The sequence below is a fragment of the Pecten maximus genome, chromosome 3 (genome assembly GCF_902652985.1).
Source record: "Pecten maximus chromosome 3, xPecMax1.1, whole genome shotgun sequence".
NCBI classification, from domain to species: domain Eukaryota; kingdom Metazoa; phylum Mollusca; class Bivalvia; order Pectinida; family Pectinidae; genus Pecten; species Pecten maximus.
The window spans coordinates 10128020-10143918 of NC_047017.1; the positions used below are offsets into that span (position 1 = coordinate 10128020).

Consider the following 15899-nt stretch of genomic DNA (forward strand, 5'->3'; position numbering starts at 1 on the left):
TATTCTTAACTGATGATAAACGAAACTTTGATATAAGCCGAGAATAAATATCTGGAATTGATTTTGTTAAATAATACTGTAAAGTAAAAGAGTCTAACAAGCATTTATACAGATAACATTTTGATGAATTTTCAGTTTGAATACAATTATCGGTTAGGCGTTCTTTGAAAAGATGCAAAAATACTTTTTCGTTATTAACGCTTTGATTAAACCAAACATCACCAAAGCCAGTAGACATCAGTAAGTTTTTAACCTGGCATCGCCAGTTACAGTTTCTGTGATTACATACATTCATATCGTCATACACTGACTTTAATATACAATTATTAGTCTTAGTTAACTTCAACCAGTATTTAATTATTCGGCATTTCCGGGTAATTTGCAGAGGTAAACGACCAAGCTCAGAGTATAACATAAAAGTAGGTGTACTCTTTTTAACATTCAAGATTCTTTTCAAAAAGTCGGTATGTATTTTTTCTATCTGATCAGCCGGGATAAAACCCCATACTTCACCGCTGTAATTAAGGAGAGGTGAAATATATACATCAAAAACATTCAATTTAGATTCAACATTTAGAGCTAAATAATTGCAAATTTTCAAAATATTAAACATGCATTTGCGTCCCTGGTCAGCGATAGTTAGCTAAGTTTTACTAAATTTACCGTTAAAGTTCAATGAGACACCAAGATAATTAAAACTATCAACAATTTCTATTTCATTGTTTTCAAAATAAAATTTGTCATTGGCACTAACTCTACCACCATTTCGGTATACAACAATTTTAGTTCTATCTATGTTAACTGACAATTGTCATTTGTCACTATATAGTTTCAACGTCTCCAACATCATTTGTAAACCAGAAGCTGACTCTGAGAAAAGAACAGTATCATCAGCATACATCAACAAAAACAGAGAAATATTTCTTAGAAAAAGTGCATCACATGACGTATTAATAAATTCATTCATTTAACCCTTCACCCTGCATCAAGCCTTGAGTGCATGAAAAACAGAAAGCTCTGACTTGTACCTAACACACGACTTTAAGCCTTCATAAAGGGATTTCAAAATATTCAATAATTTTCCTCTTATTCCATTCTGAAACAACTTCGAAAACAATTTATTTCTGTTAACACTATCGAAAGCCTTGCGGTAGTCCACAAAACAGCAGTAAAGCTTGTGCCTTTTTGCAAGTACCTTTTTTTTTAACATACCATGTAAAACAAATATGGTGTCATTGGTGCCGTGACCAGGTTTAAAGCTTAAAGCTTAAATGTAGTGCACTACTAGTTTAAACGTGGTGCACTAGGGTGTAAAGGTTAGCTTACACTCAACTGTAGTTGGCATAGCATAAATATAATAATTATATATATGTACGCTCTTAGGATTCCGTTGTTATATTTGATAACAGTGAATATTTATGCTGGCGTGTGTCATGATATAGCTGCAACATTCAACCTGTTGTTGTTGTTGTTAAAGCCTTTGTTCAATATACCACCATCTACCTGTATTTTTCCTGCTATAATATACCACCATCTACCTGTATTTTTCCTGCTATGTTGTAAACAGCAAAAATTATGCCCCTTTTCAAAAAGGGTGATAGGCACACTCCATCAAATTAATATCCAATATCATTATTGTCCTCCGTAAAAAAAGTTATTGAGAGGGTTATTTTTAAACATGTTCACTATTATTTTATCATGAATTCTCTCTTTTGTGAACACCAGTCTGGTTTCATTCCAGGTCATCATCTACTGTTTTTCAAATTATTGAAATATACCATAATGTTTGTATGGCATTAGAGAGAAAAAAAGAGCACACATATCTTTTTTGTGACACGTCAAATGATTTTGATAGGGTTTGGCATTTAGGTCTAATGGTAAAATTGAAATTATTTCCGGAAACCTTTTAGAATGGTTTTAATATTATCTCTATCATAGAAACTAGACATAAAAGCCCGCGTCAAAAGAAGAAATGAACTATCAGGGTTTTTCAATTGTAACGTCGGGGTAAATGAAAGTAAAAAAAAAAATGTATATCCTCATATTTATCTCAATGATTTTGAAGATTTTTTTCAAGAAAATTATATTAGATGTCTTCAAGCGATTCAAAGTGTGTTTGACAATATTGTGATTCATATCAAGTTATTGTTATGTCAGAATCAGTCGAGGGACTACAGTCTTCGTTGAACATGTTTGAAATATATTGTAAGGAATAATGGACACTCAAAAAACTATAATTATATTTTCAAAACGAATGTTTAAATTGAGTTACGCTTTTCTTTTTGTAACGAAGAACCAGAAGTATTGGGATCGGCCATCATCTTATAAACTCGTTCAATTATTAACTGTTCAGATAAAAATAAAGGAGCTATGTAACTTAGACAAATATCTAAACCTTAGTTTCACATTACGTTCCACGCCTCATGGTTAACATAATTTTCACTTCCTGCTTACGTAAAACAGGCTTCTCTTTGTCACGTAACTTTTCAATTTGGTTTGTTTACAGTTCTGGCGCATTTTGCCGTTGGTCAGTGTAGTAGCAATCTACTATCCGTCAATTAATTAATGTACAAGCCTGATAATTAAAATGTATAATTTATTTAATTTTCCATCGCTGTAATGATATTTGTTTTGAATGTAATACTTATGAGCCGAAATAAACATTGAACCCAAACACGTATACATCTCTGATCTAACAAGTCTGTCATGGGTCTATAATCAGACTGTATCATATATATAAATACTTTCATGTTTATATATAGTTTATATATAAATAAATACATTTTACATGTTACTTTTGTTCTGTTTATATTATTATTTACATTTTAGTCTATAATGAATATTTGTTTTATTGTTTAAACATGTTATCAATCATCCCTACATGTTAAATTCATATTTAAAAAGATGTATAAAAACAGCTATACAATTTTTACTCTAATCAGGCTTCTATACAAGTGTATTGCTTATTATTTCATATGTTATTAAATGTAATAAAAATGTATCACATTTTATTAAGGAAATAGAAATGAAATATTTATTTCAATGTTTATTTCTGTACATACATGCTTGACTTTAAAAGTAGTTAAATAATGCATGTTTATTATGTTTATAATTAATTATTAATATTGCAATTTTATAGTATTAATTATGTGTTGTTTGATAATTGTCATATCATGCATAAGTCTGAAACTGTCTGACCTATCAGAGTTACTTCCCCTCGTACTAGATGGCGGTAAGTGGTATGAAGTGCAGTAAGGTTCGATTGATTACTGTAATCTGGTATACCGACGCAATTAACAGCCAACTTAGTTAACTGCCCTTCAACTCGATTTCCTCCTTTCGGCTATGTATAATTTCCACGTGCCTTCAAATTCTTTCTGTACTTGAGCGAATATCCGGCTACATAAATACACGAACTTTTATCAGATTAAATATAAACTTTATTAAGCAAATGCGGAACAATTATTATACCAACCATATACGTATATAACACATGTACCAATTTATATCAATCACTCTTGTTGGCGCTAGGGGTTATTGTGAGGGAAACCGGCCTAGCACCTGGAGAAAACCCACGTGGTGGAGCAGGTTATCCCATACTTTAATTTTCACGTCCGATTAGGGAACTGAACCATGTTCCGCTTAGGTAAAACAACGAGTGTGCTACCATTGTGGCTCCGGATGACCTCCTAGATTATAATGTACATTGTATAATCATAGCCTCTTACTATATAAATAGGAAAACCCATAAAATAACGTATCATTGGTTAACCTCAATATGGAGCTATTCTATGTAGGTACACGCCTTTATGAAACGTATAATATAAAAGGTCCCTGGTAAATACAAAACTAACGACTTTAGATCTGATTTGTGCCACATATATCTCTAAATACCGGAAAACTCGTGTAATATGCGCAGGTTTTGTTGTGCTGTATCACAAAAAGAAATAATGATGCAAATGTCTCACGCTCATAATTAAATGCGATATCAGGGCAGCATTTCCATGTCAACCCACGTGAACATGATCCATTTTTTGTTAGTCACTGGCTAACTTGGCGGAGATGACATACGATATGTATGCTGCGTCCAATTTTAAGGTTACCAAAACATCTTGTCCCCCCTCTCTGACGGCGTCCTATGCCAAGGACATAACTCTTCTGGAAGGAAACTTGTATCATACCTTTATCACCCCTCTGTCTAAAAATGTCCAGATATGTACAACCATCCTTAACTTTTAAAAAATAAAATGAAAGCCGCTGATATAGATTCCATTAGCTGTTCGTCTGTGAGGATCTTCTGTGTAGTGTAACCTGGATACGACTTTCTTCTACAATAACACATAATGGAACTGCTAAAACAATGCACATAAAGCGACACACTCCTTCGACGAGAAAAGCCGTTATGGATAAAACAAACAAATATACGAAACTGACTATTAAAATAATGTATAAGCTTAATGAACAAAACAAACAAACACTCTAAACTGACTATAAAATGCATTAAGTTTCATACACATCATAAACATGACTGTCTCCACCAGTAATAACGCTGTATCTAAGCTGTAAAGTTCCCGGATGTCTGCTTGCATATGCCGACATGATCTTCCTCGGGTACAACGTCTACACCTTTATCTGAGACAATAAGATCTGTAACAATGTTATCCATTAAGTATCGCATTCATGAATAATACATTTTTTTTTTTAAATTGATTACGTGATGTGAATGTGCAATTTCATCATCAAATCAGTCCTCTTTATCTGTTTATTGATTCAATCATTTAGGGAAATCATTGTACACTACGAGGCCGTATTTATGGTATACTTTAAACATCAGATATTAAAGTTTCACCAAAACATCGAAGTTTATCTATGAAATCACCACCAGTGACGTTGTATTGATGTCTCGTGTCTAATTGTATATTCTAGCTGAGCTGGGATTCGTATCTCTCCTGTCTCAGCTCGTCCAGGTAGTTGACCCTCAGGTACGCGTCGGCCGCCCTTAACATCTGTCGGACGTTATACAGAGTGAGGATTGCCACTTCGTCCGATGTCGTCAGCTCCATGAAGTTATTTTTCATCGGTAGAACCGTCATCGGCGGAAGTCCTAAACAGTTGGCCGCATGGAAACACCTCTGTTGAATCAGTTCACTCCGGTATACATCGGAAGTGTTCTCCTTCGTGGCAGCGCATGCGTTATCGATCTTGTTTAGAAGGATCAACTGTTGGATACCTATCAGAATAAAATGAAATATGCTTATAGGACATTTGTAAAGAGTGAACGTTTCCAGTTTTTATTTTACAGGTTGAAAACAAAAGAGACAGAAGAAAATCCTTCTATTCTACCGAGAACCTACTTTCAGTGGCTCATGATCACACATCAGTTTACCTCACGAGTTACACATGAACATCAACAACCTGCTACTTACCTCACGAGTTACATGTACATCAACAACCTACTACTTACCTCACGAGTTACTTCGTATTCATGAGCGCAGCCTAGCGGAGAGAAATGGTACTAAGACAGATAATCCAGTCTACATGAACACCTACTACTTACCTCACGAGTTACATGTACGTCAACCACCGACTACTTACCTCACGTGTTACATGTACGTCAACCACCGACTACTTACCTCACGTGTTACATGTACGTCAACCACCGACTACTTACCTCACGTGTTACATGTACGTCAACCACCGACTACTTACCTCACGTGTTACATGTACGTCAACCACCGACTACTTACCTCACGAGTTACATGTACGTCAACCACCGACTACTTACCTCACGAGTTACATGTACGTCAACCACCTACTACTTACCTCACGAGTTACATGTACGTCAACCACCGACTACTTACCTCACGTGTTACATGTACGTCAACCACCGACTACTTACCTCACGAGTTACATGTACGTCAACCACCTACTACTTACCTCACGAGTTACATGTACGTCAACCACCGACTACTTACCTCACGAGTTACATGTACATCAACAACCTACTACTTACCTCTCTGATCTACTTTTTCCTGGATGTCCATAATCTGTTCCTTCACTGTCTCCGTCACAAACGACATCCCGATCTCGGGGGAGTACTTTTCCGCATCAAGCACATATACGACGCAATGGATCTTGTCCTTCAGTTTGGGATCCCGTCGGTAGCCGTGTGTTTTGTTTGTCACTGACGAAGATGAGTTAAACTGAAAAAGGCAGTGTAGGCAGTAAGTAGTCTGACGATAATAGGTATTGTAAAGACAACAGTTAGTGCAAAGACAACAGTTACTGTAAAGACAATAGGTAGTGTAAAGACAATAGGTAGTGTAAAAACATTAGGTAGTGTAAAAACATTAGATAGTGTAAAGATAATATATATGTTAAGACAATAGGTAGTGTAAAGGCAATATATCATGTAAAGATAGTGTAAAGATAATAGGTAGTTAAAGATAATAGTTAGTGTAAAGACAATAGATAGTGAAAAGACAATAGGTAGTGTAAAGGCAATATATCATGTAAAGATAGTGTAAAGATATTAGGTAGTTAAAGACAATAGTTAGTGTTAAGACAATAGATAGTGAAAAGACAATAGGTAGTGTAAAGGCAATAGGTTGTGAAAAGACAATAGGTAGTTAAAGACAATAGTTAGTGTAAAGACAATAGGTAGTGTAAAGACAATAGTTGGTGTAATTACAATCGCTTGTGAAAAGACAATAGGTAAAGACAATAGTTAGTGTAAAGACAATAGTTAGAGCTTGTGATTTACAACTTAAAATATTTTGATTTTCTAAGATATTAATAGCATTCTGGAAGAATATATATTTCTATAAATGTTTATTTCAGAAACACGTTAAGAGTGAGCGATACAAACAGCTGACATATTACGTACGATGTAGTTATTGGGCACATGACCGTCCAGAATGGCATCAATGTCTTTGGTGATACTACAATCGTCTCAATGACGCACAATCCCAATTTGTGTAGGTAATACTGTTGTCAATACTTGTAGTTGTACTGGCGTACGAACATTGATAACATTTGCAACAAAGACTGTTTGATACTGGTGTACTGACATGATGTATACACTGGAAGGAACCTGTGATTGATCTGTTTATGAGAACTGATGGTAACACTGAAACAGACGGACATGATTGGTACTGGTGAGTATTGGAACAGATATGACACTGTCCACAGGACATGTCTTTGGTGATACTAAGCGCGTCCTACTGCGACAACATGATGTAGTAACACTGACAATAGTACCTGTGATTGGATCCTGGTGGTACTGAAACTGATGGTAACAACTGAAACAACGGGACCTGTGATTGGATACTGGTGGTACTGAAACATGATGGTAACACTGAAACAACGGGACCTGTGATTGGATACTGGTGGTACTGAAACATGATGATAACACTGGAACAACAGGACATGTGATTGGATACTGGCGGTACTGAAACATGATGATAACACTGGAACAACAGGACATGTGATTGGATACTGGTGGTACTGAAACATGATGGTAACACTGAAACAACGGGACCTGTGATTGGATACTGGTGGTACTGAAACATGATGGTAACACTGAAACAACGGGACCTGTGATTGGATACTGGTGGTACTGAAACATGATGATAACACTGGAACAACAGGACATGTGATTGGATACTGGCGGTACTGAAACATGATGATAACACTGGAACAACAGGACATGTGATTGGATACTGGCGGTACTGAAACATGATGATAACACTGGAACAATAGGACCTGTGATTGGATACTGGTGGTACTGAAACATGATGATAACACTGGAACAATAGGACCTGTGATTGGATACTGGTGGTACTGAAACATGATGATAACACTGGAACAACAGGACCTGTGATTGGATACTGGCGGTACTGAAACATGATGATAACACATTGAAACAACAGGACCTGTGATTGGATACTGGCGGTACTGAAACGTCATAAACACACACTGAAACAACAGGACCTGTGATTGGATACTGGCGGTACTGAAACGTCATAAACACACACTGAAACAACAGGACCTGTGATTGGATACTGGCGGTACTGAAACGTCATAAACACACTTAAACAATAGGACCTGTGATTGGATACTGGTGGTACTGAAACATAATGATAACACTGGAACAACAGGACATGTGATTGGATACTGGTGGTACTGAAACGTCATAGACACACACTGAAAACAACAGGACCTGTGATTGGATACTGGTGGTACTGAAACGTCAAAGACACACACTAAAACAACAGGACCTGTGATTGGATACTGATGGTACTGAAACATGATGATAACACTGAAACAACAGGACCTGTGATTGGGTACTGGCGGTACTGAAACGTAATAAAAACACATTGAAACAACAGGACCTGTGATTTGATACTGACGATACTGAAACGTAATAAAACACACTGGAGCATCGATCGTATCAAACATATTTCTGTTGTCGTCTGTGAAGCAGGAGACGCTAACCATCGCAGAACGTCTGGTCATATTAAAGTGCTTTCTCGTTTGGTCATTTTTATATAGCACAGTTTCGTTGACTTAATGATATTCTCTGTTTTGTCAGGTTTTTAATATTGATGTGATATATACCATGTAATATTTTAATTCATTTAAAATATATGTTACACATTAAATACAATGTTACTCTAACTTTAATATTAATGACCCCATACAATAACCAGTATTGATATTTCAAAAAAAATCCAGATGCCGTGTATTTTTCTGAGGATAACATACATACCATCGACGTCACACTTTTCCCTCTACTTCCAGCCGCAGCACTCATAGTCACATGTTTCCTAAATACAGACTCCACCGAGTTTAAAAAACTGGATTTCCCAGCTCCGATTGGTCCAATAAAAAGAATGTTGACGTGCTGTAGAGCTTCCTCAGAAACACCGAAATCCTTCAGTGGCCAATAAGACTCCACGTCGTCCAACAGTGTTGCCAGGTACTAAACAATGAAGCAGAACAACAATAACATATACTGGGATACGTAATGGAGTATGTTTATCACGAAATGTTTCATAGAAGAAACTCAATATTTTACCGAGTGGTTAATTATTTTATCGAAGTTATTAAAGGTTGTATAGAACTTTAGAAGTCAGTATGGGTTTTTATAGAACTTTAGAAGTCAATAAAGGTTTTATAGAACTTAAGAAGTCTGTAACGGTTTTATAGAACTTTAGAAGTAAATGAAAGTTTTATAGAACTTTAGAAGTCAGTAACAATTTTATAGAACCTTAGAAGTCAGTAAGGGTTTTTTCGAACTTTAGAAGTCAATAAAGGTTTTATAGAACTTTAGAAGTCAGTAAGGGTTTTATAGAACTTTAGAAGTCAATAAAGGTTTTATAGAACATTAGAAGTCAGTAAGGGTTTTATAGAACTTTAGAAGTCAATAAAGGTCTTATAGAACTTAAGAAGTCAATAAAGGTTTTATAGAACTTAAGAAGTCAATAAGGGTTTTATAGAACTTTAGAAGTCAATAAGGGTTTTATAGAACTTTAGAAGTCAATAAAGGTTTTATAGAACTTCAGAAGTCAGTAAGGGTTTTATAGAACTTTAGAAGTCAGTAAGGGTTTTATAGAACTTTAGAAGTCAGTAAGGGTTTTATAGAACTTTAGAAGTCAGTAAGGGTTTTATGGAACTTTAGAAGTCAATTCATATTTTATGTAAGTAACTGGATATTTCATAGAAGTCAAATGTTTGAAGGAATTCAATAAAGATTTTATAGAAGTCAAATGTTTTAAGGAATTCAATAATATAACTTAATGTTTCATAGTGATCACCAAATGTGTTATGGATGTTAATATTCTATAGAAGTCACAGTGTCATGAATCACCAAATGTTTTATAGAAGTCAGTGATTTATGAAAGTCACTAAAAGTTTTATAGAAGTCAATACAAATTGATGGATTTCACTTAATATTTTTAGGATGTCACTTAATATTTTTTGGATGTCACTTAATATTTTTTGGATGTCACATTTCTTATGGAGATCATGGAATACTATATATATTAAGGAAGCAACTGAGTGCACATCATGGACATCTCAATGTTATCTGTGTTCCGTTAGACAGCATTTCGAGAACATTCAATTGAGTGATGAGAACTCGTTTGAATGAGTAATTTAGTTATTGAGTTATGTTTTATAGCGCTCCCTTACCTCCGACTCGAACTTAGGCTCATCCCTCCACTGACGAGACATAATTTTCTGTTCACTATCTAAAAAAAATAAAACATGTGTATATCAGTTTTTCTTCCTGCTCTCTCCCTAGATGGGTAAGAAACTTCTCTGCTACTCTGGCCTGTGTGTAAGATTACCAAGATGCAACGATAGTCATTTTCTTGCTGACAAGGATATACATTGTTTTACGTAGGATGTGCTATATTCGAACTAACAAATATTTGTGACGATGAGTATTTTATTTTCTCTCTGACCAGTAAGTGTGATGTAGTGTACATGTATTTTATTTTCTCGCTGACCAGTAAGTTTGGCATAAGACATTATTGTTTGTGCTGACAAATATGTGTTATGCAATTTTAAGCTGATCTGAGTATTATAAATTCATGTAAGGATTTTCCCTGTGGCGTTACCCCTAGTCTGGGTGATATTTTATCATCGGTTATCCTACGGAGTCAGTGACATGTATGCCTACCTTCCACGCTGTACACCGCGACATCCATTACAGGAATATCAGAGCTGGTCTGATCCCCTAACGAGAAGGGGATCTTCTCATAACTCCCCGCTTCCATTGTAGGGCTGAGTGGGAAAGTTCCATCATCTGATCTGGTGATACTCCCGGTAAACACTGCCAGGTCTGGGCCACTCCCGAAGGTAGGACCAGACTTGTCGTCGAATACAAGGGCCAAGTTGCATTTCGTCACAGGAAACTTTCTCGATTGCTCATCTCCGTTGCCACGAAGAGAGAAGAGGAATGCAGCTTTGTCGTAGACTTGTGGAGTGGAGGTTGACTGCCAGCTGACTGAAGCATACCCTCCGTACACGTGACCATCCGTATTGTAGATCACGGTCACTGTGGACGACATTTTACATTAATGAAGTAACCTCATATTGATTCATGCAATGCAATCCAACGTAACATAAAAAGCCTATACAGCACACACAGAGATTGACAACTCTACATATCATGATTTCTCCAAAGTGAAAAAATGTGTCCTTTGACCATTTTTTCTCGACCAATGAATATCAACATCTAATATGGATGGAACTATGAATTAAATTGTATTTATTTATTTTTATTTTTGGGGGGGGGGGGGGGGGGGGGGGGGGGGGGGGGGGGGGGGGAGTTGCGGGTGGGGGAGGGGGTGTTATGGAATATGTTTGACACAAACGTCGTGTTACGGATGAAAATCACAGTAAAAAAACAAGAATGGTCTCTATAAGTAATCATGCGAATGTAAGATATTCACTTATATGTTTGATTTTAAGTAGTAGGAATAAGACATTCTGGTATACAAATGTACGTACGTGTAGGACCTCTGTTATTACACCTCTGGTGGAAGACAGCCGCGTCACATTCGTGTTCCTTCGCGCTGTACAACTTGGTGAAACACTTGGATCCCTCCCCTATGAACTCCTGTAAAGTTTCCTTGTCTTTGTCTGATAAACTTGTCATGATGATCTGGTTGTGTCGGACTGATTTACTGTACTTTGAATTCCCTGCCTGGTAATATGAAATTAAACATTAATATTCATCGTGTACCCGTAATCAAGTCTGTAAATGGAATTAATGATATCGGTAAAGAAAGTATTCTTATCTTCAACGACAAATTGAAGTTCAAGGTAACACAGAAAATATCTGAGATTAAGCGGCCATTGCAAGAATTGGAGTTTAGTGAAATAAAACATTGGAAGCTTAAGAAAACAGGCAATTTTAGACAGGGACACATCTAGTATATGTCCCTGCTTTAGAATTTATCGAGATATAAAGTGTTGCAGTTTAAAGAAGGGTAAAGCATGAAATTAAGCGAAGTATAAAAACAAACAGAAAGTGGAAATATTGCATTTTAACGAAGTAGAAAGTAGATAAATTTAGTGCAGTTTGATGAAATAGAAATGATTGCAATTTACAACGAAAGATGAGGTATCGTAAAAATCAAGAATTTGAGCAGTAGAATTAGATTGAGGTAAAATGTACAAAAATCAATAAGTCTGATTGTGTACTATAACCGGACGACCTAGCTCATTTACATCTGTTAAAGGGTAAAGGGAGGTCACCTTAGACCATAATTCAGCAGTGTTTACTCACAGGTACACTAGTGTCGTAAACTGGTGTCTATATACCGTATATATCAGTCGTGGGCACCAAGTCCTACATCGTTTATTTAAGATAAAACAAATTCCTGGAATATGGTTTATTTTTATATCAACATTGATGCAGTTACTGCGCATTTACGTGAACCGAAAGAAGAAAAGAAAATAAAGAATAAAATAAAATAATAAATAAATAAATAAATAAATAAATAAATAAAAACGAGGGGATTAATACCAAAGTAGATAATATTTTTATTCAAGTTGAATGAGTTTCTTCAGATTTAGCATATAAAAAGCAAATATAAGTCTCAGACATTCCAAAAATGCACTTCGCACTTTCCTTGGTTACATGGAATGTCAGTTTTATTTACATGAATAAATGCTAAATAACTTATTTTCAGTGTTGATTTTATAAAACGTGAATAGAACAGTCACTTAAGAAGATATATCTAAACATCTAGAGTACTTAGAAACACCAAACAGAATATGCAGGGCTAAAGTGAAAGTGGAAATCATGGTGACTCAAATTTTCGGATTTTCCTGTCCGGTTAACATCGAACCATTTATTGCGTACTTGTTATTTTACCGGAAACGAAAGAAGATAAATTCTAACATTAATCTATTTACTATGGTTCTGTCTTTCTCGCGTCTGTGTTTGAGCTGTTAGTTACGAGAATAAAAAGTATCACCGGGTCAAAAGCTGCTCGGGAGGGGGAGGGGGAGGAGAGGGAGGGGTGGATTTTACTTATGACAGAACAGGAATCGTTAACGATAACGACATCTGTATTGAGCATTTCAATTATCAGTATCTCAAGGAATAGATAGGTGTAATAAGATAGGAATTACGTGCAATTAAATTATCATTCTTACATTTATACCGGATATATCGGATCATTTACACGATCGGTCTTACCTTACGTGCGGTGTTAAGAGAGATGAAGTTGGTGGGAGTTAACTTTCTCCGTCGTCAGACTGGGTAAAACCTAAAACGAAAGTTAAAAACCCCACAAATAGGCTATGTTAAAACGAAAGTACAGTGTATATAAGTGTCTCTGGGTCAAAACGAAAGTAACAGAAAAAACATGTCTGTATATGTTATAGCTACAATAATGAAGTGAATAATATTCCTGTTTAGTAAATAGCCTTTGTAACTTGGTAGCTGTTGTAATGCTAGGATTACCTCTCGATATAAACATGTATTTTATGGCGAGCTTATTTTGACAATTTAAAACAGTTTATAAAATTCTATCCTTGTACACCAATGTAAATGAGTTATTTAGGTGGCATGACCTCTAACCTAGATCTAACCTGTTATTGAGGTGGCATGACCTCTAACCTAGATCTAACCTGTTATTTAGGTGGCATGACTTCCAACCTAGATCTAACCTGTTATTTAGGTGGCATGACCTCTAACCTAGATCTAACCTGTTATTTAGGTGGCATGACCTCTAACCTAGATCTAACCTGTTATTGAGGTGGCATGACTTCCAACCTAGATCTAACCTGTTATTTAGGTGGCATGACCTCTAACCTAGGTCTAACCTGTTATTTAGGTGGCATGACCTTTAACGTAGATCTAACCTGTTATTGAGTTGGCATAATCTCTAACCTAGATCTAACCTGTTATTTAGGTGGCATGACCTCTAACCTAGATCTAACCTGTTATTGAGGTGGCATGACTTCTAACCTAGATCTAACCTGTTATTGAGGTGGCATGACTTCCAACCTAGATCTAATATATTTGTGGTTACTAGTGGCGCTTCTGCTGCTGGAGGGGGAGGGTGTGTTACAATTACCATGATGGTGCCGACATACTTTTAAAATACACAACTGGAATTGTAAACGATAACAAAGTCAAGATTGAACATTCAGAATTTTCAATGAAATAAGTTAATTGATCGATTTAATAATTGTTAATTATTAATCAGGCATTGCGGGAATCATCTAATAGCTTTGCTTTCTCAGTATCTAACGGAATAGAAAAAATTGCTCCACATAGTTGTACTTATATCAGAATAACGTGAAATTTAATTATCGTTCTTAAATTTGTACCGGATATTTCGGATTCTACAACTCCACACGATCGGCCTTACCTTACGTGCGGTGTTAAGAGAGATGAAGTCGGTGAGAGTTAACTTTCTCCGTCGTCAGACTAGATAAAACCTAAAACGAAAGTTAAAAAACCCACAAATAGACTCTTTTTGAAACGAAAGTACATGTACATAGCCAAATATGGGTGCGGAATCATAAGTGTCTCTAAGTCAAAACGAAAGTAAAGCTCGAAAACACGTCTGTATATAACATAGCTACGAAAATAAAGTGAACAATTAAAAAACCAATAGACTATTCCAGATATCTACAAAGCGAAAATAGGATTTCCATCGATGAAACTTTGCGTCTGAGCTTCTCTTTCATCATCGCTATAAATAGTAATTTAGCTATATTTAGGGTTAACAGACGTTACAGTTATAATTATTGAAAGTAGTTTTCCAAGCAGCTTTGCTTTCTGGTGTTATACAAGCTCGATAATATATATGAGGGCTTCCGACTCGACATTAAATGAAACGTTATACAAAGATGTAAATATTGTGTAAGTGTGATAGAACAGAGCTCATCACGATTCAGAATATCTCTGGCATTGGTGGTATTTTGTTGAATTGCGACTGTTTTTTAATAGTGAAAACATGCTATTTATATGAGGTTAATAGCTTTTGTCCATTAGTAGCCTTTGTAGTGCTAGAACGTATAAATGCATGACCAAGAGAAATTGTGACTTGATGTTTAGGTGTCAAGCTTATTTCAAGTAAGTAGAGCTAATATTGATAAAATTACATTAGTTTAATAATAGTTGATAGTCATAGCACAGGCAATAAAAAATGAACCCGATATCTATTGTCTGAGGTACCCCTCGTTCTAGCTGGGAAAACCCAGTACATGCAATGCCATATTAGGGCATCGGGTAAACCATGGATGCATACTGTCTTGCAACCGAAAGGAAAGTAGAGAGTTCTTTGTGCTAGGTGATACGTCATCAAGGTAAATTATAACACCGATCTGTTTATTTTAATACAATACTATGTTAATTACACGGCCTAATAAACTTATTCTGTTTCAGAGTTTCTATAATGGTATTTTCCATATTTTGCAACTTTCGTCATTCTATTTTTAGGTTATATTTTAAGAATAAATTAATATATTGAGGCAGTGATAAAATACTGCTGTTAGTTTCTTATATAATTATAAAATATCTGAAGAGAACTAAAGGAATTTAGATAAAGCACGAGAAACCCACAACTGAGTAGATAAACCACAATTAAACTTAACGTCAAATATCTGAAGAGAAATAAAGGAATTTAGATAAAGCACGAGAAACCCACAACTGAGTAGATAAACCACAATTAAACTTAACGTCAACTATTTCACATATCGATCCACATACTATTGAAAATACTAGATCGTGATAAAAAAAATAAGTTACCTTTTTGTGACGATGTAATCGCTAGATCGGCCACGCTTTCTCTCTATGTAAACTGTATGGCCGATTTCTCATATACCCTATGCTATACGGAGATTCCGATTTCTTTTTAGAACCG

At 35.6% G+C, this 15899-nt stretch overlaps 1 protein-coding gene across 1 annotated transcript; it reads right to left on the bottom strand.

The window, feature by feature from the left end:
• Positions 1–4773: 4773 nt before the first annotated feature.
• On the bottom strand, positions 4774–15889 carry LOC117324608 (interferon-induced protein 44-like). Its single transcript, XM_033880530.1, has 11 exons — positions 15785–15889; positions 14400–14469; positions 13220–13289; positions 11521–11716; positions 10688–11065; positions 10195–10253; positions 8771–8983; positions 7979–8072; positions 6887–6951; positions 6014–6203; positions 4774–5230 (listed from the first exon to the last, which is right to left on the bottom strand). Exons 4-11 carry the CDS (start codon positions 11666–11668, stop codon positions 4923–4925), a joined length of 1455 nt encoding a protein of 484 aa, XP_033736421.1. The 5' UTR covers positions 11669–11716; positions 13220–13289; positions 14400–14469; positions 15785–15889; the 3' UTR covers positions 4774–4922.
• Between the last annotated feature and the right edge of the window lie 10 nt (positions 15890–15899).

Coding starts and splice junctions, on each gene's coding strand:
- LOC117324608 (XM_033880530.1), bottom strand. CDS start 11,668: ATGACAAGTTTATCAGACAAAGACAAGGAAACTTTACAGGAGTTCATA. Junction 10,254..10,687: donor CGCGGTGTACAGCGTGGAAG/GTAGGCATACAT, acceptor TATTTTTTTTAG/ATAGTGAACAGAAAATTATG. Junction 6,952..7,978: donor TCACAGGTCCTGTTGTTTCA/GTGTGTGTTTAT, acceptor TGCGTCATTGAG/ACGATTGTAGTATCACCAAA.